Consider the following 26,458-nt stretch of genomic DNA (forward strand, 5'->3'; position numbering starts at 1 on the left):
CGGGGCTTTGCGCGAGCCGCGCGCACCAGCGGTAGGAGGGGACAGCGGCTCCTGCGGGCAGCACCGCGGCCGCGCTCCGCAGGTGCCGCCCGGCTCCGCTCCGCTCCGCTCGGATTGCCCGGCCCGGCCCGGATCGCCCCGGCTCCGCTCGGCTCCGCTCGGCTCCGCTCGCCCCGGCGCGGCGCGGGCCGCGTCCCCACTAAGATGTGTCATGAGCGGTCCGGCCTCGGCGCCGACCGGCCGCTCCGCGTAGCCCGCGGGCCGCTGCGCGCCGCCCGGCTGCCCCGGGGGCCCTAGAGCCGCCGCTGCCCGCGCCAGCGATGACCCGACTCTGGCCGGCGCCGCGCCGACTGCTCTGGGAATACTGGGCTGCGCTCCTGCTCGGCGGCCTCTGGAGCCCCTGCTCGCATGGGATGCCGCATGTCATCCGCATCGGTGAGTGCCCGCGCCCCGGAGAGGGACGGAGGCGCGGGGGGGGGACGCGTCCGTGCGAGGGGGACGGTGTCTGCAAGGGGAACGGTGTCTGTGCAAGAGGGGACGGTGTTGGTGCAAAGGGAACAGTGTTGGTGCAAGAAGGGACAGTGTTGATGCAAGGGGGACAGTGTCTGTGCAAGAGGGGACAGTGTCTGTGCAAGAGGGGACGGTGTCGATGCAAGAGGGGACAGTGTCGATGCAAGGGGGACAGTGTCTGTGCAAGAGGGGACAGTGTCTGTGCAAGAGGGGACGGTGTCGATGCAAGAAGAGACGGTGTTGGTGCAAGAGGGGACGGTGTCGATGCAAGAGGGGACGGTGTCGATGCAAGGGGGACACTGTCTGTGCAAGAGGAGACGGTGTTGGTACAAGAGGAGACGGTGTTGGTACAAGGCGGACGGTGTCGATACGAGGGGGACAGTGTCTGTGCAAGAGGGGACGGTGTCGGTGCGAGGGGGACGGTGTCGGTGCGAGCGGCGGTGCAGGACGGTGCTGTACCCCGTGCAGGGGTGCCCGGCCCCTCACAAGGAGAGGTGCCGAGCGGGGCTGCCAGGAGGGACGCCGGGCACAGCGCGAGAGGGATGTCGTGTCCGTGCGAGCAGGATGTGGTGCCGGTGCCGGTACCGGAGGGATGCGGTGCCCGGTGCGAGAGAGATGCTGCGCCGATGCAGGGGGACACGGCGGGGACGCTGCGCGGGCGCAGGGGCGGCAGTGCCCCCGGTGAGGACGGACGCGGTGCTGATGCGATAGCGCTGCCCCGACTCGGGGCACGAGAGGCTCCGTTGGGACCTGCTCCGGGGCCGGCTCGAGGGACGGGCAGCGCCGGGGGCTGCTCCGCGGCAGCCAGAGCCCAGGCTGCTTCATGAGACCGCTGAGGTTCGGGGGGAAATTAATTTTTAATAATGTTACATAAAGTAATTGCACAGAAAATGGATTGGGAAGGAGCCTATGATTTTTCTTTCAGTAATTCAAAAAGATGCTTGTGTTTAGCACGTCATGTAAAGCGAGTCTCGTGCTGTTATATTCCCTGCGCCTTGCTGGGGAACGCGTTCCCAGGGATTTGCTGCTTGCCCGGGAAAAGCAGCAAGGACGGGTTTACTTCTTGCTTGCAGGGAACAAACCCTAACCCAGAGCAACTAGTGCAACCTCAGGAGATCCACAAGCACCTTCCAGTGAAAAACGGGTCCTGTTCGTGCCGCTGCTGCAGCCCCGTGGGGAGAGGCAGCAGGAGGAGGACGCGGGTCCCGCGCGGCCGCAGCTTCCTGAGCAGAACGGGGCCAGCACGGGCTGAGCCCGAGCTGCAGAGCACGGGCACGAGGCCGGTCCCGAACGGAAACCCAAACCTGGCAGACGACGGGTAACTTTCCTAAGCTATCCTTTTACTTCCTATGAAACCATTAACAGAAACGTGGTTTTACTTCTCCAAGGGAGGTGTCTAGAATAGGGAAGAAAGAGCCAAAAGCGTTGCTTCTCCCCCAAGTAGAGCAGCAATATTTCATCTCCACATAAGAGCATGATCCCCACACATACGTGTTTAGAGAAACCTGTGCCTCCTTGCTGCATTTATTTATTTATTTATTAAGTAGGGGTTTCTACCTTTGCTAATTCCACAGCTGTTTAATTATCGTGCAATCTGTTAAATATCTGAAAATACGGGAATTCCGAGGACTGGCTGTGCCGCACACCCCGGCAGGTGCCGCAGCGCCGGCTCCCGCTAGGCTTCGGCAGAGCCTCGCGCGCCGTTTATCGGATTTTCCTCCTTGTAGCCCTTTCTGAACTGTGCTTGCGAGGGAAGGGGTCAGGGCAGCGGCTGTCTGCACGGCTGGCAAATCTCACCCAAAAGGGACGCAGCCTGGATCGGAGACGGGGCGGAAAAAATAGCGTCAATTATTTTGTATAAAGACATAGAAAACAAATCCCGTGGATAATTATCCTCCTTTGTGTGACTGCCTCGTCTGGGGCTTGTTATGTCTGTCTCGGATTTTGTTTCGAAATCACCTTCCTGCACTCGGCAAACTAAGTTTTATTGGAAAAACACAAAGCAGGAGATTTTCTAGGCTGGGAAGAGCAGAAGGGGCTGGCTGAGCGGCCGCAGCTTTGGGGCAGAATCGCCCCAGAATCGCGCGCGCTGCCGCCAGCTCGGCGCTCGCTGTGGCTTGTGGTTCTGCTTCCAAATCGCTCTGTTGCCTCCGTGGCTTTTCCTGCATCTCCGTGTGTGTTTGCGTGGCCGGGCGCGCTGCTCCAGCAGCTCCAGCAGCTCCAGCAGCTCCAGCAGATAAAGTTACTCGCGGCCAGGAGACGCTCTGCGCGTCGGGCAGCCCCTTCCAGCCAGTTCAGCGGGACGTGAGCGCGGAAGCGAGAATTGTTTGGTGGTAAATGAGTTTGGAATACATTTGAATAACAATGTCACCTCTTTATCGCCGAGAAGTCTAATTATTTGATCTCAGCAGCCTCCTGAGAGCCTCACGCAGGGAATTCAGAGCAAACTGCAGGCAGAGAAGCCAGACCGGGTTCTTCATGGTGGGGGGAGTGGGGTGGTGCTGCAGGACTGCTTGGTGCCGTGGGCGCATGGTCCCTGTGCACTGTCCCTGTGCCCACACGCTCCCATGGGATGCTCCATGTGCCCATGCATCCTGCAGGATGCTCCATGTGCACTGTCCCTGTGCCCACCCGCTCCCACGGGATGCTCCGTGTGCCCATGCATCCCGCAGGATGCTCCATGTGCACTGTCCCTGTGCCCGCGTGCTCCCATGGGATGCTCCGTGTGCCCATGCATCCTGTGGGATGCTCCATGTGCACTGTCCCTGTGCCCACACGCTCCCATGGGATGCTCCATGTGCCCGCACATCCCGCAGGATGCTCCATGTGCACTGTCCCTGTGCCCACCCGCTCCCACGGGATGCTCCGTGTGCCCATGCATCCTGTGGGATGCTCCATGTGCACTGTCCCTGTGTCCGCGCGCTCCCGCAGGACGCTCCGTGTGCCCGCGCATCCCGCAGGATGCTCCATGTGCACTGTCCCTGTGCCCACCCGCTCCCACGGGATGCTCCGTGTGCCCATGCATCCTGTGGGATGCTCCATGTGCACTGTCCCTGTGCCCACCCGCTCCCATGGGATGCTCCGTGTGCCCATGCATCCTGCGGGATGCTCCATGTGCACTGTCCCTGTGTCCGCGCGCTCCCGCAGGACGCACCGTGTGCCCGCGCATCCCGCAGGATGCTCCATGCGCGCTGCCCATGTACCCAGGAGGCTCCCGCAGCGCCATCCCGCACAGCCGCTCGGCCCCGGGGGCAATGCCGCGATACGGGCGCTTTACCACGAGCCGCTGCAAACCCTGTGCCGCTGCCATTCCCTGAATTTCCCTGGTCTGGATGCTCCTCTTGACAGACTCCATGCAGGGGTTTCAGTGGTGCCCGGAACAACCCTAACAACAACCGCAGCCGCAGCGGAGCCCGGCGCGCGGGGCTCGTGCCGGGGCCGGGCTCGGCAGAGGGCACTGTTCCTCCCGCCGCGCTCGTGCCGACGCCGGCGGCCCCGGGCCCGGCTGCTCCCACCGTGTCGGGGGCTCCGGGGACGCCCCGGCGGGCTCCCGAGGGCCCCGCGGAGGCGCCGGGCAAGCGCCGGCCCCGCGCGGCCGTGACGGCACCGCTGCGGCCTGCGCCCCTGCAGCCGGACCCTGCACAGGGCTGTCCCCAAGACGCCCTCAAGCAAAGGGCGACAGCAAACGTTTGCACCGGCCAAGGGCAGATTGCAAGTGTTGGCAAACAAACAGCAAGGGACGCGGCCGCCCTGCTCCGTCGGCGCGAGTTCATCACCGCCGCGGCGCAAGCAGCTCCTGCCGAGGGAATCGAGGACAGACCCGGAGCGAGAGCAGCGTCCACAGGGCCCCGGAGCTCAGGGCCGGCTCTGCAAGGAGCACCCGAGCGCAGGGCGCTCCGGCGGGAGCCGTCGCCGAAGCGCGGAGAGCGGCGCTCCGACGGCACCGCGACGCGGACGAGCGCCCGAGCCGTGGGCGGCCTCCCCCGCTTTAATGAGTAGACGATGGCTGCCATCCCTTACTTATCTCCCAGGATGAAACAGTAAATAAAATCTGGTAGAACCCACAAATTTAGCTCAGTTACGGCTGTCTATTGGGACTGAAGTGTTAGACTTGCTGGGTAGTTCTGAGGTGGATTCGGAGTGAGTCTCTGCAGGGATTTTAAATTCCGCCCTCGGATGGCGGGAGAGGAGCCTCTGCGCCCGCCGGGGGCTCACGCGGGCTGCAGAGCAGGTCGGACACTGAAACCCGGCCCGTGTGGTCCTGGCTGGAGCAGGTGCCTGCGGCTCACACGGGCTCGGAGGAGTGAATTCCCAGGAGGATGGAGCTCACGGGGCGCTGGAGGCCGCGCACTGTCCGTGCTGTCCAGGCTTCCAATGGGAAGCAGGGCTTTCCAGCAGGGAGCGCAGAGGAACTAGCGGGAGCATCCCGAGCCTGAGGGAAGGGGCTGCCCTCCTTGTCATGTTAATAAAGCTTTTCTGTAGCTAATGAGTGGCCACCTCAGCTCCTATCCCGGACAAGTTATCCAGGGAAGGGCTGAGGCCGGCGGGACCCCCACGCCAGCAGGGTCCCCACGGCTCCGTGTGCGGCTTTGCGGGCGCTCCGAGGAGCTGTGCCGAGGCCGTAGGGGGTGCACGATCCACCCGGGACAGCTCCTGCTGCCCTGGCCACGGCTTGCGGTGCCGGTGCCGGTGCCGCTCCAGCTCCTGGCCCTCCTGCCCCTGCGGCTGTTGGACGCAATGAGCTTCGCTCCCCCACCGGACGGAGGGAATATCCATAATTCCACACCGCGGCAATCGGGGTCTTATTCTTTCTTTGGACATGTAGCAAGAGGCACAATAGGATTAACCTTAAAAATGTAAGCTTTTCTTTGCCGGCGCAAGATAGATTTATCATATTTTCTCCTTTTTTAATACTGGATTCTTACTGCAGACAATGATGTATTGAATAATCAATTTCCTTATCTCCCTAATACATTAAAGTGATCCATCAGTGCCAGATAATCAATCCAGCTTGTGATTTTAAGTGTGTAGGAGTGCATGTGTGTGTACTCGTATTTATATTTTCATCCTGAATCACACCATATCATTGTCAGGCTAAATAAAGTCTCCCTTTCTCTCTCCTCCTTCAGCGAGGGTTGTTTATGGCGTGTAAGAGGAAATCATGATGTTATATTACACCTTGTAAGTTTTACGGTACTTGAGAGGTTTATGCGGTATGAATGTAAAGGGCAATGCAATAATACAAAGGGCAGCGAGACATTTTTAAGCGCGGAGGATACACAAGGCGCTGCAGAGATAAATCTGGGTGGATAATCGTTCCAGGCTGTCGCTCTGGGGAGAGAGGCGTTTGCAGCCGATCCCGCTCCGCGCCGGGGCCGGCTCCCGGGGCGCCCCGCGCTCCCCTACGCAGCGGGTTTGCTCCACTGCGCATCCGCAAGGGCTTCACGCAGGGCCTGGTGCAGGAGGAAGCAGGATCCCAAGGCTCCTCAGCTCCCAGATCCCGAGATGCTCCCAGGTGGTTCCGCTGAGGTCCCAAAGCGCTTCCCGCCAGGAGAGCGAGCTGGGAGTGTCTCCGTGCGCGGAGCCGTCCGTGCCGAGGGAGACGCTGCAGCGTCCCGCTGCCGTTAGCATTCCGAAGTAGCCACGGAATCCTTCTCTAATTGGAATATCTGCAACGCTGCTTGCCTAATTGGAGCTGAATTGGGCAGAAAATGTCGTTGCGCCGGGGGTCAGGCCCGCGGCACGCGCTGCGTTCAGCCCCCCGCGCTCTGCTCCCGAAAAGGCTCCGGCGCCGCTTTCCAGGCTGCCTCCACATGTTCCCGGCGGGAGAAGATCCTGCCTGAATTCCGGTCCCTTTTAGCCCTGGCACAGAGACAATATTTTCATCACTGGAGCCACCGCATTGGAGGCTGAGAGCTCCGAGGGCGCCGGCAGCTCGTCGGGCAGCCCCGGTGCGAGCGGATGTTCAAAAGGCAGCTCCTGGTTTGAATTTCTGGTCTACAAATGCGTGAAGATGAGTTGTCCTTTTATCGGGAAGGAAAACCACTTTCTTCCTCATTTTATACACATTTCTTCTTACAAATTTTTAGTTCTGCAAGATCAGTTTTTGTCGTCTTTGCTTTGAAGAAATTCAAAATGGACATTTAGCTCCAGGGCGGAATCTAGATTTAGCTGAATGGAAATCGGATCTTTAGTTTCATTCCCCATTCATCTGCATCATGGGGAATGGGTTACTCAGAAAGTGTTTCATGATCTTAGATGAAGCTAATAATGTTTTTTAAGATGCAGAGCTTGTCTTTACACAGCTCTCAACTTCATTTAAGATTAAAGCTATCAATGAAAATGTTAAACGTAAAAAAATCCCACGTTCTTTTTGCAGCTATTTTCAATCCCAGTGATGTTTCAGTAGACTGGGTTTGTACACATGCACATCTGATTATAAACTGATCAGTAAAAATTAGTTATATCCCTATTTACCTCATTTTCTTATGCATTAATGCAGTGGTAGTTATTTGAGGTTTGAGGAGGCTATGAAATATTTTCCTTTCTGCAGTGTGGTTTTATATGTTAAGTGTGGTAGTTCCAGTAGCTGGATCCATTTCTTCCAATTAGAACAAGAGCAATGGCATACTAAAACCTGAAACCCAGCCTGATTTGCATATCATTATCTTTACATTATGAATTCACATTTAATTTTAGTGCTTTTTGGAGGCAGCTCTAACCTAATTAAATTTCCCTTTTTCCCTCCTACTCCCAGAATCTGGCACTTCCCCCCTCCGACTGACGCAACAGCCGCAGAGCGGAACCACGAGACAACCCCGCGGCGCTTGCTGTGCCCTTCACCTCGGCAGGTGGCCGGGAATTGTCCCCTGGGACTTAACCAGGACTTGTCACCTGGTCCTAGTTAAACCCGGGCCTGGTCCCCTTCCAGCGGGGACCCCAGCGCTCCCCTCCATGCGGGTGCGGAGCTCTGCTCCGCATCCTCGCGCTTCCAAAGCGGAGGGAAGGAATCCATGTAGCTTAAACCTTGGGCAAGCTGTTCCTTCTCCTATTTTAGGAATAATTCCTACTTTTTTAGGAATAAACCGGGTTCATGGGCTTCCTTAGCAGCTGCATGGGAGTTTTGCTTGGGAATGGAGCGCCCGGCACATTCCCTCATGCCTTGGAGATGCGGAATGTCCCACCGGGCCCGATGCTCCGTACGCCCGCGCGGGCTCCCTATATTTAGTGCTGGCCCATGCGGCTGATGTATATTTTTTGACTGCATTATTAAGGTCACGCTATGTGGCTACATGGCTTTTTGTGCGCTGTGAGGGTTGGTGGGAAAGCCGATTTCCATATGAATTATGGAAGTTTGTGGCGACAGGACTGTAATTCGTAAATTGTTACGACAGCTGCATTTTGAAAGGAAACACAGAGAAACCGGGGTAATAAAACTTGCCATCATGGGAGTGGACTTGGGAGTCCTGCAAAGAATTCTTGCCCAAGGATTATTTATGATCATTACCCAACCAAATGTGTTTTTGCATTTTTATTGGTAGCAAATTACTTGTAAACCCATGGGGAACTAACGATTTTTCCTCTGTGGCCATGCTGCTTTGATTTGCTTTTCCGTGTATACATCTTTACGGCTAGTCCAGGCTATCACGGCTGATTTATAACCGCCGTGATCCTTTCTAAGTAGGCGGCGTGTTAGAGGGTTAACGACGCTCCGATCCCGGCTGACGGTAACGGATTTGGTGGGATCCCCGTTGGGTGCCTGCACGCGGCTTTTCTTCGCATCGCTACAACTGCTGCTGCAGAGCCCCTTACTCCTGTTCTTCAGTAGTTTCTCATTAATTTTAGAGTACAGTGGGCTGATTTCTTGTGTTCTTTACCAATGGTGGCTCCATTTAGGGCATGATTTGAGGGACTTTCCAGTCTTCCCGCCCCGGTCAGCGCTGTTGGCGCCTCTACTTGGCAGCTCCATTTAGGGCATGATTTGAGGTACTTTCTGTACTCACAGACTCACAGGATGGTTGAGGTTGGAAGGGACCTCTAGGGATCATCCAGTCCAGCCCCCTGCTCCAGCAGGGACACCCAGAGCAGGGGCACAGGGTGGCATCCAGGCAGGTTTGGAAGGTCTCTCCTCCAATTCAACTACAGAATTTTAGTATGAATTGGAGCCTTATTCCTCTCGCCCCGGCGCCCGCGCGCTTCTCGCAGCGCTGGCCCAGGGATGCGCTTGGGAGCCGCAGCGCTCCCCGCTGCGTCTCAGGGTGCGCTGATAATTCACCGTAACAAGCGCCGAGCCGCGGAGAGCGGCGGGAAGCTCAGATCAACTTCCCGCGAAGGTTAAACGCTTCCTAAATTATCCATCGCCATGGTTACCGGCGCTTACACCTCTTGTGCCCCACGTGCTCGCTCTGGAGGACCCTCCTGGGAGGGCACAAATGTGCAGGGACACGGGGATGTGGGGACATGGGGACACGGGGACATGGGGACGGGCGCCGCGTCCTCGCCGAGCCCGGCTCCATCCCCGCTCTGTGGCTCATGGCCCCGCAGCCCCCTGAGCTGGGGACTCGCTCCATGGGTCCGTCCGTTCCCGGCGCCGCCGGCCAAACCCGCGCACGCTGACCGCGCTGCTCAACAGCAACCCAGCAGTTTGTTAGCGCTGCCCTTCCCTTGCAGGCTTCCAGAGCCCTATTTTTAGAAAAGTAATTCTGCACCTTAAGCTCCCGTTCCGCTCTGTAATAGCCCCCTGTACAGCTCTGAACAGACCTTCGCTCGTCTGTGCCTTGGTTTCGTGCCCATAAAACGCGGCTGAGCTCTGCCTGCTCCGGGCGCTGCCGTGGAGAAGGTTTCGAGGGCCGGGACATGGCAACGGTGACGGTCACACGGGTGTGGGTCCGGCCTGAGCCCTGGGCACGCTCAGCCGCTCGTTTAGCGCCCGTTTAAAAAGTTACGTACTGAAACTTAACAACTGTTTACTCAATATGGGCCTGTAAAGCCTTGAAAATACGCTCTTAATAATCCCTTGGTATTTAACTAACGTACAATAGCGTGTGCTATTACATGGCAATTAAATCCCTATTTGAGACACTTAATTGGGAAGACGACTGTAATGGGCTCCCCACCGCCTGCCTCCCTAGGCAGACGCGCGGCAGGGCCAACGCGCCCGGGCCGCGCCGGCGCCCGCTCCGGGGGGTTATTTGGGTGCTAAATGTGTAAACAGGGCCCTTCGCAGACGTCAGGAGCCTCCTTGGCCACGGAGCCCCTGGCCAAGGAGGCCAATTGCCCTAAGGAAACGGGTGCTCCTGTGTTGCGGACAGGGCTGGAGAGGGGGCACGAGGACGCGATCCCCTCCTTGGGGTGCCCACGGTGCCCTGAAGCGCCCGGGCGCATGGACCTTTCCAGGGACTCGAGGTCTCCAGGGACTCGAGGACCTTTCCCGGGGAACCAGGAGGACCTTGACAGGGGACGCTGCCCTTGGGGACACGGCAGCGCCGCGGGAGCGGAGCCCTCGGTGGCGGTGAGGGCGGCAGCTCGGAGCTGGCGGGCGGCAGAGCAACCAAATGGATTTACAGCGGCCGTGTCGTTCCTCCTGGAGAGAATTGATGCTCCTGCTTCCCTCTGTGGGCAGATAAAATAAGGAGTGACACGTCTGCGACGTGGCAGCTCGCTGGATTTCGCCGAGGATTTGAGGCAAGCCGTGCTTTATGAGCACCCATTAATAGCGTGCATGGTGTGTCTCATAAAAATCCTGTTTTCCCCATTTCAGCTCTACAGTAGCATTTCACTTGCAGGCCAAATCTAATAAGAGGCTCAGCGGAGACGCTGGCGGGAGGCACCGTCCCCTCCGCGCAGCGGGGACGGCACGGGGACACGGGACGCGGGAGCTGCCGCGCGGGGCGGACGCGGCTCCGGACCGGAGCGAGTCCCGCGTGCCCGTTGGGAGAGGGAATCCTCCACCGTGCGAGGGTTGCACGTGCGGCCACCCCTTCATTTCCCATCCCAACCCCCTTACAACAACACGGAGATTTCTCGTGTGGCTAAAGCCACCCGCGAGCTCCGCATCACCGCGTGCCACGAGTGACGGATGCCCGATGGCGCTATACAAGAGGGAGCACATTTGTTTTCCGAGGCTAACTGCCCACAATCTGTTACTGTGCAACGGGGACCGCTCAGAGGGCCGAGGTCTTTCAGCGCGGACACGAGAGCCCCACAATAACCCATTAATCATCCTGCTCGGGGCCGCGCGCGCGGGGGACCGCGGTGCCGCCTTTGTGCGGCTGCGCTTGCCCATCGCGCTTTGGAAAAGCTCCCGCTGATCCTCCTTTCTTTTATATTCCTTTGCTTGGCTTCGCTAGGAAAGTGCCCTCCCCGTGCCACCAGCACCACCCCAGCGTTAGCTCCAACTTGCTAGAATTTCTATTGCTTTTAAACTTATGCACAGCTTAAAGGAGGGGAGGGGAAAGCAGCTGCATCTCGATGGGAGACGGGAACCTCGCTTGAAGAGGCTTCAGCCTCTTTTGTCCTTCACAAGAGCCGCTGAAGTGTCCTGAGCTTCAAAAGCCGCGGGCACCTTCGGCGGGACCCGCAGCGGGACTGACATTCCCGTGCTCCGCTTTCCCTGGCTTTCTTGGAGCCCCTCGCTGTGTTTTTAGCCGCGTCCCAAGCTCGCTGACTGCTCCAAGCAGATGGAGGGACAGTGACCGGAGCGGCTCCGTGCGGGGCTTCCAGCACACCAGGGCGTTTGCCTCCTGCCTCGGGTTGCGACGTGCCCAAGGAGGCAGCGCACGGGGGCATCCATGTGCTTTTAGGGAAGGCCTTTGTGATCCAGCCATGGATTTGGGAAATGGCTGCAAACGCCGGAGCGCAGGGCCCTTTCCGGCGTGGTTCTGCGCCGGGGTGGGCGGCGGGAGCGGAGGAAAACACTGGAAACGCAGCGGGAGGCGCTGGAGATGCCACCGTGTCCCTGCGCTGGGGCGGACGCGCGAGTCCCCAGGCTGAGGAACAGCCTGAGCAGGAGGCCCCAGCGTCTCCGCGGGGCCACCCCTGTCCGGGCGCTGCTCCTCGTCTCCATCGGGACGGTGGGAAGCCCTGATCCACCTGCACCTCGGAATCCCCTCGTACCGACCGCCCCTGCCACTGCAGCCAGCGTCGTTTCAGCTTTAATTGCTGAAATTCTGCTGTAACCTCCCTTCGGAGAGCCCAGATGCCTCCTGCTCCGTGTCTGCTCGTCGCTCTCCAGGTCTCAGGACGCAGGGAAAGTTTTGGGGGGTGGTTTGTTTTTTGCTTTTTTGCACTGTACGTTTTCAAATGCTTCATTGTCAAACTGGTTAAAAGCCCTTATTTATAAAATGTGTGCGTCTCTTTCAGCTTAACTGAAAAGGCATTAAAATAACTGCAGCTGTGGAAAGAATAATTACGGCGAGATTTTGTCAAGGACTCTCTTGTCTGATGTTGCCATCTGTGACATGGTGAATGCAAAGATCATTTTAAACTTGGGCAGTTAATGTAGAGAATAATTTGAGAGTTTTAGATATTTATGGTCTATATCTATATCTATGATATAGATATTTATTTAACTTTACAGTTTGGCTTCATGCCTTCATTATTGCACGCAGGGAGGATTTGGGCATTTTCCGTTTCCACACTTTGATTTTCCCTTTGTGGCCGAAAAGTGAGCTGCAGGAGAACGGAAAACTCACACACTTTAGGAGCCTTTTGGGGAGCCATCGTATTAATGGTGTTATTTCCATGCTGTTCAGCATCATCCTTAATGCTTTTTAAGGAAATCTTTAGGGAAACCCCCTGATTCTCAAGCAGCGCGAACAGCCTGTCTCTGGAGCAGGGACAGCGCGAGGTGACACCACGTTGTCACCCCGACCTGCTCCCGAGGGAACACGGGAAAAAAGATTTAAAGAACAGAGTTTGCAGCCCAAAAGCCTCGGCGGTGCCGAGGACGCGGTCCCGGCGGAGCCTCCCCGTTCGGAGGCGGCGGGACAGGACCCGCGCGCTCCCCGCGCTTCCCCTGCCTGCAGCTACTGCACTGGTTAACCCACATTAACATTCCTCATGCAAAATCCATCGGAACGTGCCCCCCGGACTCGCAGGCATTTTGTTATGGTCAGGATTAATCACGAGGGATAATGAGAGTATTAAATGAAATAATTATAACATTATGACTCTGCTAACCAAATTCATGGATATTAGCGTCTGAGGAAAGGCAAATACGGGAACCGGGCAAGTCGCGACGGGTGCCTCTGGCTGCGTCTGCTTTTCCAGCTAAAAAGCCCCAAATTTTGGCCCTCTGTGCCTTGCTCGGAGGATAAACGAGCTCACGAGGGTGTTGTAAAATTGGGAATATTTAAAATTACAGTATTTTAGTTTGTAGGCTCGTTCAGGTGGGCCTACCTAGCAGAATATATAAACGTGCTGTGATTTGCCGTTCTGCGCCTGCGCGTGCGCCCAGGCAATGGCACCGGGAGACCCAACCTGGAAAGCAAAGTCAGCACCCGCACGCAGTCTGCAAAGAGCGAACCCCAGCACAGCTAGCATGCTAAAAATGCACCCAAATCCCCCAGATTCAGGCTAAGCAATTTCTTATTTTCAAGAAGAAACATTAATCCTAGATAATAGCTAAGGAATTTCATCGCATCATTCTTCAGCGACTAAGAATACAGCCAAATTCATACCAATATTGAATATTTCCCCTATCAGGCAATAAAAAAGATAGTGCCATTTGGTATCTGGAACCAGTACTTGCGATCTGCAAAAGGAATCATCTCAGTGTGAACTATTAATACTCAGCACTCTGCATCCAAGCCAGTATCTCTGTTTGCAGTGCAAACCTGTGCAACGGCTGTTGCTTTGCATTCCGGTGCTGCTCCGGAGCTCGTTGCATGGGGACAACATCCCACCACTTCAGTTCCTGAAGTTCTTCGTGATATTAAGCGATAACTTTTTTTCTTTTTTCGCATGGTTCCGACAATGCGGTCGAAATCCAGTTGCAAACGCTCTGCTGCTTATCGATAGCTCCATAATACAGGCGAGGTGGGTTGCCAGACAGCTGCATTTCCTGGCATTTAAAAAGAATTCACTGTAATGTATTGTAATACATTAGCATAATAATTGGTAAGCATTCGCAGATGAATAGTTTACTGACTGATAGATTTTGTACAGAAACTGTGAAGGTTACGTGGAGGGTGAAAACATTTCACTGTGTCAATGAACATACTTAATTTTTCTGGAAGCGCCATTGAAACGGCGCTGCCAGGACATTAGCATGACAACGAGGTGGCCCCGGCGGGTGTCACCGGGAAGGACGGGGTCCCGGCTCCGCAGGGAGCGCCGGCGGCTCCTGCGCGCTCCGGGACTCTCCCCCTGCTCCGTCTACCCGAATCGGGATAATTCGGCACAGATTGTGTTTGCTCCCGAGTGCTCTCCGGCTCTGCTCCGGTGCCTCGCGCGCGGGACATCCCTGGATAACGGAGCATCCCTGGATAACGGAGCATCCCTGGATAACAGCACCCGCTGGCGGCTCCTCAGCCTTCCCCTTGCTCCCCTTGCGGAGCCGGCAGACTTGGGAATTACCTTGGAGGAAACGGGAGAGCTGATTGAGAGGGACAGAGACGAATCTCCTGGAAGGAGCGCTTGAAAGCATTTTAAGTGAGATTTCAGCTTGCCATTATGTATGTTAATTCCATTGTCATTTGGAATAAATTGGGGAAAACAGATGTGAAGAGGAATGAAATATTCCCACACACGAGAAGACAAAGCTTTTATCTCCGGTGCAGCCAAATGGGAGAGGATCAGACGTAGGAGACTTTCCTGCAAAAGGATCCCATCTTAGCACTAGCTTACCATCCATCTCTGCAGCATATACATGTTAAAATATATATATATTTTATATACACACCATGGGGGTTGCGCCGCTCACGGGTGCACTTTGGCCATAGGGAGCAAATGCCACCCACTCCGCTCTCCTGCTCTAATTGGTAATAAGGAAATTGGATTTATAGTAACGGATTTCTTCCTACTTTGCAGTTGCAATGTGTTTCATTAACACTTCTGTGGCAATTTACAGTATTAGGGATATATTTGCTCCCAGTAATGAGAGAGAAAATTTAACAATACGGAGCGTAATGATGGGGTCGACTTTGCATGTTTCAGTGCCACTGAAACACCCCGGTTTCCAGCGGGGAGCGGATTAGCTGCTGTGACGGAGGCTCCTCTGCAAAACGGAGCTCCTGGCACTTTGTGTTTGCAGGAGTGCAGCCTCTGGAAGCCACGGTTAAGGGCAACGCCTGATGCAGCAAAGGAGCACCCTGGATGCACACAGAATGACTGTGCAAGGGGAGGGATGATGGTTTCACCTCCCTTCAGCCTCAGCACAGGTTTAGGAGTTGATTGTGCTTGAAAACTGGCCATTTTTCGGCAATGCATCAATAAAGATCTCACAGAGGCAGTCAGATTTCTCCTGCTCCCTCTCCCACAAAGCCCCATTTCGTAGAGGTAACACTGCCATTCCTCCATCCTTTTTCCCCCTTGCAAAGCTCGGTGCCAGCTTTAAATGTGAGCGAAGCAGCAGATTTTGCCACACAGCCCCTCGGAGAGGCCGTCCCAGCTCCCATCTCCTTCCAGCAAAGCCCTTTGGCCTCTGCAAAAGCAGGGGGGCTGCAGGGGGGCACAACTCCCCGCAGCTCCCGCTCCTTTAAAACACGTCTATTATTTACATAGCTTGGGATATATTTAATAATTACCCTGAAAGAGAAATCTAGCAGCAGATGGGGACATTCCTGGGGACAATTTCAGTGCTGAATATGTCATTATGCACAAATGTAACTTTCAGCCTTCCGCTCCAGCCAGAATGCAGCTTGCAGATAACTTGGGAGGCTGCAAGTGAAAAAAAAAAACCCTCTGTTGTTTGTTTAATAATAAATTGGGCTTTATTAAAAACATGGGTTTTAAGTAGTGCTGAGGAGCGTGTTCAAATTCCTGTCAACATCTTAATGTTACACTCCAGATGAAAGCAGCACTTCTGCAAATGAGAATGATGCTAATCCCTTGATAATGCAGGAAAAGCCCTCAAGAGCCATGTGTGGTGCCATGACCGTGTAATTAGAGAAAGCTAGGCCTTAGATAGCCAAATCTCAGTGAAGAGGCAAGAACAGCCCCCACATTTACAAAGCTGAAAACCCAATGATTCCCAATGGAGTCTTGCAATCTTTGCAAGATCAGTTCGTGGCTTGAAACCACCCTGGTCCCTTGGTGTATGGCACGGAAAGCTCAAAAACACCCATTAAGAGCTGCCTGTCCCGAAATTCCCGACCACGGGAGCGAGCGGAGGGGAAGGTGCAGGCGCTGCCCGGAGCGGGGCCCCGGCTCCTGCGGGATCCACAGAATGAGAGAGGGTCCCCGGGCGCCCCCCGCGCTCCTGGAGAGCCTCTTTGGCTCAGCCAAAGGAGGAAATCCCCAGGGATAATCGTGGCTTTACAAAACGGAGCCGTTTCGGTGATATTAATCTCGCTGCCTTCTCGGGAGCAGCGGGGCACGCGAGCCGCGGCGCCGCAGACGGGGATCACACGCTACTAAACTCAATTAGTTTCTATCCCAGGGGAGGCAAATTGAAAAGTCTCCGTCTTGCTTTTGTTACGGGGGGTGAATCACGCTACTGCTCAAATTGTCAACTGTCAAATAATAACCAGAAAATGATAATGTGCCTGTTCGGCAGCAGCTGCACGGGGACAACTGCATCTGTCTGCGGGACAGATCCTGCTCCGACGCCGTTTCCTGAGCGCCTCCTCCTCGGCAGAGCTCCCTGCAGCCCATCCCGCTGCTGCAGCTCCCATCTGCAAACGGGCCCCGGGATCAGCATGTCTTTGGATATACCCTTACACAAAAACGTGTCCGTTTCATTGAATGAACTGCCACCTCCCACCTTGTATTGTTAACAATCCCCAGAAAGCTGCATTTTTAAAAGCGAAATGGTATCTCGCCGTGTTGCAAACTCACCTGAATTTGCCAGCGCTACTGATAGTCTGTAATTGCAAACTGTATAATTGCAAACTGCAAACGTTAAAACATCAGATCAGTGAAAGAGGGAAAGCTCCCGCCACAGCGTAGGCTCTGGGTGTCAAAGGGGGGTTCTCAAGGGAGACGCTTTTCACCCGGGAGCTTCTCCTCGAGCTCCGGCTGGCGGAGGATCCATATATCTAGTGCTAGCGAGGGCTGTCATTGATTTACTGACCTCAAAACCTGGATGCCGTGTCCCGTGTTCCCGGCATTCATCACAGAGCGTTTGGTAGAGGAAAGTGGGGACATATATCATCGATTTGGAAAAAAATAACATAAACCGAGTGCAATATCATCTCTAACTTGCGTTCATTGGCTTTCCCACGAGTCTTTACAGTTCGAGCACCAGGGAAAGACAATAAAACGGTGCAAGGGCAGAGGAGGCCCAAGTGAAGACGGGCAGGACGTGCCCAGCGCTGCTGTGAAGGTGTTTGTGATACGAGATGCTCTGTGTGCACAACGCACCGGGCTGCCCCATATATATTGGATAATAAATGCCTCCTTAGCAGGGCAGACAGTATTTCATTGCAAAAGTAAAAAATAATAAGAGGGGAAAGTGCTATCTCAGCTTGCTGCATAAAGAGCTAAAATAAGCAATATGCAGGCGTATCATTGGAACGTGGATTAATAATTTCTGTTCTGAGTGGTGGTGGCTGCTTTGATTTATCGTGGTGATGGTATTACGGCCCCAGACTTTATTGTCCTTTAAATTATACTGCAGTCTATACACGAGGCAGACAGGACTCTAAATCAAGTATTATTGCCTGTAAATTTGGAAACAAATAGTGGTTTTTCCCCCCTTTAAATCACAGAGTTTGTGGGTTTTATAAGGTGAATGTTACGATTTTTTATATGATCAAAGTTTTTCTTTCCCTCGTTGGCTTTTCCCACCTCGCCGGACCCATCCGATCGCTCCGTTCCCCCGTCCCTCTCCCTGCTCTCGGCTCTTCTGCAGTCTCTGCATCCCAAGGACTTTCTCTATTGCTCTGTGACGAGATTTGCTGAGGAATCCACCTCTCCCGGGCTCCTGCACGAGGGAGATGGGTGTTTTCCAAGGGACTCCAAACCCTGCACGTGATCCCTCCTGCGAACGTTGGACCTGCCAGGCCAGAGCGCCCCGCGGGCTGGATTTGGAGCCGCTGCTTTTTGAGTGGGTTCATAATTTAGGCATCATATGATTATTTCCCCCTCCTTTTGCCATCTATAAAAAGCAGAGTGCAAAGCGCTCCAGCAGGACATCAACACCCGCGTGTCACCGCTGCAAGAGCAATTTCCCTCCAGCTCCTATTTTTACCCAGCCTCCCGGATTCCGTTCTGCCCATGCTGAGCGAGAGCTCTCCAAGGCTCAGCAGCTTGGACATTTCCATTTGTTTTCCTCGAAGCCCCTAACACATCCCATGCAGTATTACAGCGTGTTTGTGTCCCCAGTCGCGAGCGCGTCGGGCCAGCCCCGGCACCCAAGGTGGCCACGGACACGTCCCGATGAGGAGACCGACCACGGATGATCCGGATTATCCTGCGGGTGCCCAGCGCGCGGAGCGGAGCCGCTGGGGCGGCGCAGGGAGCTCTGTGCAGCGTTGGGAACGCGTCGCTCCAGGGACGCGTATCCCAGTCCCGGGTGTGCGGAGCAGCCCTGGCCCGCATGGGAGAGGAGCGGGATGAAGGCCCCTGCGGAGCCGCCACGCGAGGCCGGAGCTCCGCGTCTCCTCGTGCCAACGTGCCGGGCACCGCGCGGTGCCTTCCATGGAACAACAGCCAAAGGGAACACGGCGATTCCAGTGCCGGGGGGTTCCCACCCGAAGGGACATTTCAGCGGCAGTGACAGACGATGCTTCCGCCAGCGTCCCCTCCGCAAGACAAACGCTCCGTGTGTTTGAGCATCCAGGGGATGCATTCACCTCGGAGCTCGACGGAGCCGCGCTCGCTGCGTCCTCCGAGCCGCGCCGGGGGCCGGAGCGCGGCAGCGCGGCACCGAGCTATCATCTCTGCCAGCAAGATTACAGCTAGCGCCGAAAATTGCACAAAATGCCTCCCCAGTGATGAAGATTGCACAAAGGCTGGGAAAATTACCTTTTTCATTACGTCTTAAAAATACTGCAATCTCAGCCTGTGCCTCGGATTCCAGGAACTGGTTTGTTATTCAGGAGAGCGCTGCTGGAGCGGGCGTGCGGAGAGGGCAAAGCAAATGGAGCCTCGTGCAGGCACACGGGACCGCCTGGGTGCTGGGTTAGATCCCAGGACTTGGAGTTTACCAGGACTGCTGAGCAGCTTCCACGGCTCCCACCAAAGAGCAGGAGATGCTCTAGGTACCACGGAGGAACTGGAAAATCCAGGAAAACGGAGCACCGAGACCCAGCACCGAGTACCCAACACCCCGAGGGTGCTTGTCCGGGTGGGATGAGAACATTTGCAACAAGCGGCACCCAGAGCCGGTGCTCGGAAAGCAATCCTCCTTTTTCTCCCAGATCTTAGGGAAAATTTAGCAGGAGAAGCATGCATGAAACGCGGAGTTCCAGAGAAGCGACTAGAATATGGAAATACGTTTCCTTTGGCAAATCAGAGGAGAAGATAGCTTTGGCTAGGAGCCTGTCCTGGATTGCTGCTGAACTGAAGCCAGTAAATTAAAAACCAGAAACAAAACAGTAAGGGCATAAAGAAATGGAAAATTACGAAATTGCCAACCAAGATAAATTAGAAGCTATGCAATGTAGAAAATTTAGAATATGATATAATTATCATTAACCATGCAAAAGTAATGCTCGGAAAGGTTTAATAAACATCTCTGATCTCTCCATGGAAAGAAGGACGGCTTCCTGCACCCTGAGCGCATTCTTTCCATTAGGTACCGAGGGGGAGCTGGAACTGCTGCTAAAAGGAGAGACTCCCCAAATCCCTGTGCACCCAGGGAGCTTCCCCTGGATGCCGGGGCGGAGGAGAGCTCTGGTTAATCAGGGCCAATTTGTAACGAAACGTGGAACAGCAGGGAGGCTCGGGAGGCTGGAAGACAGCACTGTTATAAAAAGGAAAGCGGGACAAACCGTTCATTTAAGCTTGGCAGCGCTGCCAGAAGAGTCAATTAATGAAGCATTTAAAATAGTACTAATTTAATGGCTGTCAGCGCGTTTTTATTGAAAACAGTTGTCAAATAAATCCGGCTCCTTCTCTGATGCGATTCGGCGTGATGCAGCCCTCCCTATCGCTGGCGTGAAGGGGAGCCCAGGCAGGAAGCAGCACAAGAGGGGATGGCAACGGGGAGGAGTCCGGCATTGCTTGGATTCTGCTCAAATCTTGGAAAAAGTCTCAGCGAGTTCAACTCTGAAACCTCCCTAGAGAAGCCACCACCTTAGAGAATTGCACGAATGTCACCACTTACCTTCTCAGTTTAAACTAGCATTGCACAAAGACACCAGCAGCTCCCCTGACGCTTGCAGCTAGTTTTCCCGAACAAAACGCAGCTTTGCTGTTCTAAATGTTTTCCAAAAAAAGGCTCGAGATTGTTATTTTTCAGTGAAAAAATGAAAGCAGATAAATTACTTAACAATTTCTCCCCTTGGAAAGCCTATATATTTAATCGTCAGAATTTGCCGCTGCTAAACATCTGAATGTTTCTCCTACCATAGCATTACCAGGATGCTCTGAGCACGGAGCTTTCACACAGCTGAAAGCAAAAAGGCTTTTCTGCTCAGAGAGGTGCTGGTCTTTTCAGGGAGCTTGGAATAGGTCAGTGTAGATTAATTGAAAAGGAGCTTTCTCCCCATAAAGCATTAAGAAAGACGCACATCAAAGAGCTGTTTTGGTGTCACCCGGCACCATTTCGTCTGCGTTTTCGTGTTGCTCAGCTGTAACAACGAATTACCTGCCGGGCTGGTTTCCAAACACCGCGTTTGCTCGTGCCGCTTCCATGCCCGGGTGATGGGCAGGCCTGGCACAAGATGCCAGGGAGGTTCCCCGGGTTGGTCGGTGCAGCTCGTGCCCGTCCCCCCGGCCTTCCCGTGCCCTTTGCTCGCGGCTCCGCGCTCGCGTCGCGGACTCAGCGCCGCGCAGGGCACGACCTTGTCTAGCGATCGGCCCCGCTGGGTGCCTGAAGCACAGTTCGAAATAATGAATAATAAATGCAATCATAAAAATGTACTAAGTAGGGAAAAAAAACGTCAGGAAAGAGAGAGCTGAGAAGTGAGGGCAGGTTCCCCGGTGGTTACCCAGCCTTCCTCTTGCACCAACAGACCCGCTGCTCGCAGATCTGCACAGGTTTGTGGTGCTGGAGACAGGGAAAAGACTGGTATGTTATTGGCAGATATTTGGGTTCAGACTACGAGCAAAAGAATACATTAAAAATTAACAATAATAGCAACAGGAACCTGCTTCTCAGGTTCCCGAGGGTGTGATGTTCCTGCTCCGCTTCTCGCTCCCGGCATGCCCGATTCCCGAGCTGCCCACGGCTGCATTTGCCATTTGGACTTTTCCTTGCTAGGGCCAGTTCCAGTCCCTCACGGGACAACGTGTTTGCTCTTCCTTGCTCTTCCTGCTGGATAACCAAACACCGGCCCTTTGCCGGCAGGCGCCAGCGAGGCAGCACGCGGGATCGCCGCTTCCCGCCGGCTTTCCGAAGGCTCCACGTCCGAAGGCTGCATCTCCTGTCACTCCCGTGGGTCGGCAGGATGCACTTAGCGGTGATTACGCATTCTCATTAGATGCTGGTGTTAATTGAAGATGCCGTTAGGAGCCGTGATTCAGCTAAGTGACCAAGGGCTCCCACGAAAGGAGCTTTTTCCCTTGAAGAGCTCCGGGAAGGGATGCGACCAGACGCTCCGACACGCGGCTTTGATCCGCTTCGTTTCAGGAGGAGAACAAGCCGAGATCTTGCGGCAGCGACACGGAGAGCCCGTGTGCCCCATAGCTCCAGCACGGAGCTGGCGGGAGGCAAACACAGGCACAAAACAGCTCGGGACGCGGCCGCTGCCGTGCGGCTCCCCGCGCTCGCTGCCTCCGCGCGCCGCGTCCCCGTCGGCTCCACCTGAGGGGGAAGCAGGAGGAAAAGGAGTTGCAGGGGTTTCTTTTCCCCAAGTCATGCATTTTTAATTGGACTATAAATTCCACTTTATTGTATTTTAGGATGCTATTTTTATTTTCCAACAGAACTGTCTCTTCTTTGATGAGGGCAGAAATTTATTACCCAATTTCCAGTTTTATGTTTCCCTTTTGGTGTCTAGTCTTAGTTGTTTCCTGGTTATAGAGATACCGCCTCTCTTCCAGTCCTTTTCTAGGTGAATTTCTGCAAATCCTTATTCCCATGCAACCCACTAATGTTCCTTTCTTTCATCCAGTCTCCCAGGGATTCATCTTGGATCCATCCGTAGAACAACTTTAGAGCTTCTGGCGGGTGTCTCCGAGGTGCCGTGATTAGGGACCAGGCTTCCAAACGCCTCCCGTTCCCGGTGGGTCGAGCGCACTCGTCACGGATGCGATCCCGGCTGCGATGCGGCCTCGGAACGCGCTGCTCCGAGACACGGAGCGCTCCGCGCGGGCTGACCTTTCCGCAGGCACTTGCTGGATTTGCTTAAGGCGCCTTTTTGGCCACTAAACTCAAGACACAGCCTTCATCTTCCAATATTGTCTTAGTCTTTTATACAAACCGTATCTCAGCGCAGGATGCAAAGGTCACAGGAAAACTGGGAGTTAAGCGGCCCCGTTGTTTCCAATGAATTTTCGGGCATAGGGAGAGTTCTCAGTTATTAAGCGTGGAAAGCCTTTCCTGTTGGGATTTGGGATTTGCTTGACAAAATGCCAGTTTGCAGACGGAGGTTCAGCACACGCAGCTCTCAAGAGCAAAGTTTGCTCCTCCGGAGGAGGCTGCATCGCCCTGCGTGCAGGGGACGAACTAGCAATGGAAGGAAGGAATGGAAGAATTAGTGTTTGCACCTGCAGCTCCATGGGCAACGCGCACGTGCTCTCCGGTGACCCTTAATTTAGGTTTCTCCTGCAGAAATGGGGCTTTTTGTTCTTCACAAACCAAGATCCCCAGTAGCGCTCTTTGGGCAAGAGCAAAAACAGCAGCAAAACCCAAGTTTTTCCAGCAAACCTGGGAAATGGGAAGAGCCGAGCTCCGTCTCACACCTACCCCCTTGTTTTAGCGGCGCATTAATGAATTAAGCGGCGACGAGCTCCTGTGAGCGCCGAGTCTCAGCAGGAGCAGCAGGTCAGCGCGCCAATCCCGCAAAGGCTTCCATGCTCATCCCGGAGCCGGAGTGCAATATCCTCATTGCATTAAGGCGCAGCCACACGGAAGAGAGGGAGCAGAGGTTGAACCAGTGGGATTTGGGCTTCATCAAGCCCGCCGGCTCGCTGCGATACAGCAGCATTTTCATCTCCATTTGAAAGCGTTAATAAAAATGTGTTTGTTCAACGCGAACGCTTTAGGAAGTGCCTCCCAAATCCCTAAATCTGAACGCAGGGCTTGAATACACTCAAATTAACTCGTGTTTACTGTAGGCGTGAGCCCTCTATTACTGCAGCGTGGAGAGGATTACGGCAACCAGACGTCTTTGAAGGGAGCGTGGAAGGGTAGAGCTGTGGCTCTGCGAGGAAGATTTGCAGGTTATTTAGCTAAAATAAATAGATATCTATTTACCTGGAGCCCCAAGAGCTCTAGGCTGGGGAGGAAAGGGGCGGCCGCTCGCGCTGGAAGTACTGCAGTAACTCCTGGCGTCGAATAAACTGGGATTAACCTGGGATTATCACGAAATACCAAAGCTTCCTTGGGCCGAGCGGGGACGATTCGGTGCTTAGGTCATTGACAAGCACAAAAGTGGCGCAGTGAAATCCATCCTCACTTATGACAAAGGTGTGAGGTGCTGCGCAGTGACTCACGCGCGCTTTTAATTGGACTTGAATCTATTAATGAAGTCTTCCCCTTCCACCTCCTCTATAATTGGAACGTTCTTGAAATTTCTCCTTTTCTGAGCCACCAAACTAATAATTTACCCACTTCAATTCGTGATTCACTTAGTCTGTTTAGTGACAATAATGAATATTCAGCCCCATTGGCCCAGATTTGGTTCAATTCACCCTCAGACCATTCAGCTCTGTCAATGTGGCAGTCGGATCAGTGCAAGGCAGCGGCTCCCGGCAGCCGTCACGGCTGCAACGGAGAAGAGTTTTAATAGCTGAATTTGATCATTTAGGGGAATTTAAAAATCCTCCCCGCGTTTCCAGCCCCGCTCCGGGCAGTTCCCGGCACGTCCCGTTGTGCTCCCTGCTCTCTGTAGCTGTTGGTAAATGGGGAGCAGAGATGACAGGAGGATAATGAAAGCATTTCTCCGAGCAGCCCCTTTCATCTTCCCCTTTTTCTCTTCGCTTTCCAGAATAAAGTGCTGCTTTTAGGTCACCAAATCTCCGAGCTGCAATTACGCTGGATGTCCAGAGCTGGCAACTAAGAAATGTAGAAAATAAAGGAAGGAAAAATAACCATTCACGAGAAATGCTGATGCTCAGAAGGATCCAAAAACACCTATGCCAGACCCATCTTTCCACCCCTGCACGTCAGTCACGGCAGAGGCGACAGGAGGTCCCTGTCCCCCCTGTCCCGCCGGGTCCCCAAGGCCGCTGCACAGACTAGTTTTCCACAGGACTCTCCGTTTGGGTTTTTGTATTTTTTTCCCTTTCACTCTTTGCTTTCTGCTGAAATAGAGGGGAAATTGGAGACCAGACACGAACAGACAGGACCCTGACAGGCTTTGGGACTGGCAGCTCCATCAAGGAATCCATTTTGTCAATCATGGCACAGAGGCAGTTTGAAAATTCAGCATCTATCAGGAGCAAATTCACAGCATGTGGCGTAAAAATCTCATAAAACTGAACTGTTAAATATTTAGGGCAGATGACAAACAATATGTCATAATATTTGCAGAATTGCATTTGTTATTCAATGCATCATCTCACTTAGAGTCCTGATTTTTGGAGGCGTCAACACAAGAATGAGAAACAATCAGTCGCTGCCGGTATTTGGTGACACTGTAAATGAAGTATAGGATTTAATTTAGATTTCTTAAGTCTAGCATTCTATGCTGAATGCCAGGTGGATATTAACATTTATTAGCTGGAGTTTACCAATGAATAATTAAGTAGAATTTAATTAACACACACTAATTTTAATTTAACTTGGATTGAGTTTTTATTTGAGGCTTCATTTCAGTACAGGACAGCTTCTCCTGTGTAATTACAGCAGGTTTTACCTGCAAAATGACAGGAATAGGCGGGTGGGAATAAAACCAATGGGAAGTGCAGAAGAGCCGGGCCGGGCTGCCCGGATCCGGGGCACTTGGCTCCTTCTTTCCCTGCCTCCCAGTTCGCCTAAAGCGGCGCCAAATGGGCATCGTGCAAAACACCAGATTATGCTGTAGGCCAAAGAAACACCGTGGAAAAATGGCATATTTACAGCTGCATGGCCTAAAACCTGTGTTATAGATGCTTAGTAATTTTAAGCTTTCGGACATTTCATTCTCCCACACATTACAGCCGAAAATGTGCTTATAGCCCAAGACGTGACTTTAAAAGCGACATCCGAGCGTGCCTGATTTATTCCCTTATCAGCGATCACCGGGACAAACTTGCTGAGTTCACAGGACGGGATCCGGGGGAGCGACTCGCGCCGCGGCGGCCGCTGCCCGGGGCGCTCGGAGGGGTAAAACGGGGCTGAACGGCACCGAGCGCCGCGGAACCGGCCTCGCTGGGGTCTGCCCAGCAGCAAGGTGGCTTTTTCCAGGGAAACCAGCCCTTAAAGGCCATGGGTGGAGGCCGCGGAGCCATCCCGGTGCCAGCGGCAGATGCAGATGCTGGTGGCAGTGCCGGGTCCCCCGCAGAGCCTCGGGTGTCCCCGTCTGTCACCGGAGGCCAAGGCCGGTGCCCCGGTCCCTTGCAGAGGTCGAGGCTTTGGGATGATCTGCTGCCGCTTTGCAAACCAGGTTTCTCGGCATTTTCATCGCCCTTATCTTGATGGGAATCGGCTCCTAGGAGATTATGATGCGGCTTTTTTTTTTAAATTAATTGAGGCTGCTTAAAAAGTAAAAATGCCCGTTTCATTTTTAATCATGTATTATGCAAATTAGAAATGTAAATATCATTAACAAATCTGTTGCTAACTTAATTTATTTGTGTTGTAGCAGTGCTGAAGGCCTTTGATCTCAGATTAGCGCTTTGATGGGCTCCCTCGTCGGGGCCGTGCGTGGGGCGGGCGGCTGCTCCGGAGCGCAGAGGCCCCGCGGCGCCGGCCACGGCACGGAGACACGGGGCACAGGCGGACACAGCGAACAGGCGGATGCAGGGAACAGGCGGACACAGGGAATAGGCGGACACAGCGAACAGGCGGATGCAGGGAACAGGCGGACACAGGGAATAGGCAGACACAGGGAACAGGGGGACACAGGGCACAGGCGGACGCAGGGCACAGGCGGACACAGGGAATAGGCGGACACAGGGAACAGGGGGACACAGGGCATAGCTGGACACATGGCACAGCTGGGCACAGGGAACAGCCAGACACGGGGCACAACCTGATGTGGGGCACAGTCAGACACGGGGCACAGCCGGACGGGGGTCACAATCTGTCAGGAGGGACAGCTGGACGCAGTGCACAGCCAGACACAGGGCACAGTTGGACACAGGGTACAACCTGACACAGGGTACAGCCAGACTGGGGCCACAGCCTGTCAGGGGGCACAGCTGGACACAGTGCACAGCCGGACGCAGGGCACAGTCGAGCACAGTCAGACACAGGGGACAACCTGACACAGGGCACAGATGGACACAGTGCACGGTCAGACACAGGGTACAACCTGACACAGGGTACAGCCGGACTGGGGCCACTGCCTGTCAGGGGACACAGCTGGACACA

The 26,458-nt window shown here is 54.4% G+C and overlaps 1 protein-coding gene across 1 annotated transcript in view; it reads left to right on the plus strand.

Annotated features, from left to right (window-relative positions):
• Positions 1-237: 237 nt before the first annotated feature.
• GRIK3 (glutamate ionotropic receptor kainate type subunit 3) overlaps positions 238-26,458 on the plus strand; it is a 64,175-nt gene continuing 37,954 nt past the window's right edge. Inside the window, exon 1 of the mRNA XM_088531177.1 lies at positions 238-435. Within this exon, the coding sequence (XP_088387303.1) occupies positions 321-435 (115 nt within the window). The 5' untranslated portion in view covers positions 238-320. The remainder of the gene's footprint in view (positions 436-26,458) is intronic.

Source organism: Tinamus guttatus, unplaced genomic scaffold (assembly GCF_059628265.1).
Source record: "Tinamus guttatus ecotype Peru unplaced genomic scaffold, ASM5962826v1 Tinamus_guttatus_pri_ptg000397l, whole genome shotgun sequence".
In the NCBI taxonomy this organism is placed as follows: Eukaryota; Metazoa; Chordata; class Aves; order Tinamiformes; family Tinamidae; genus Tinamus; species Tinamus guttatus.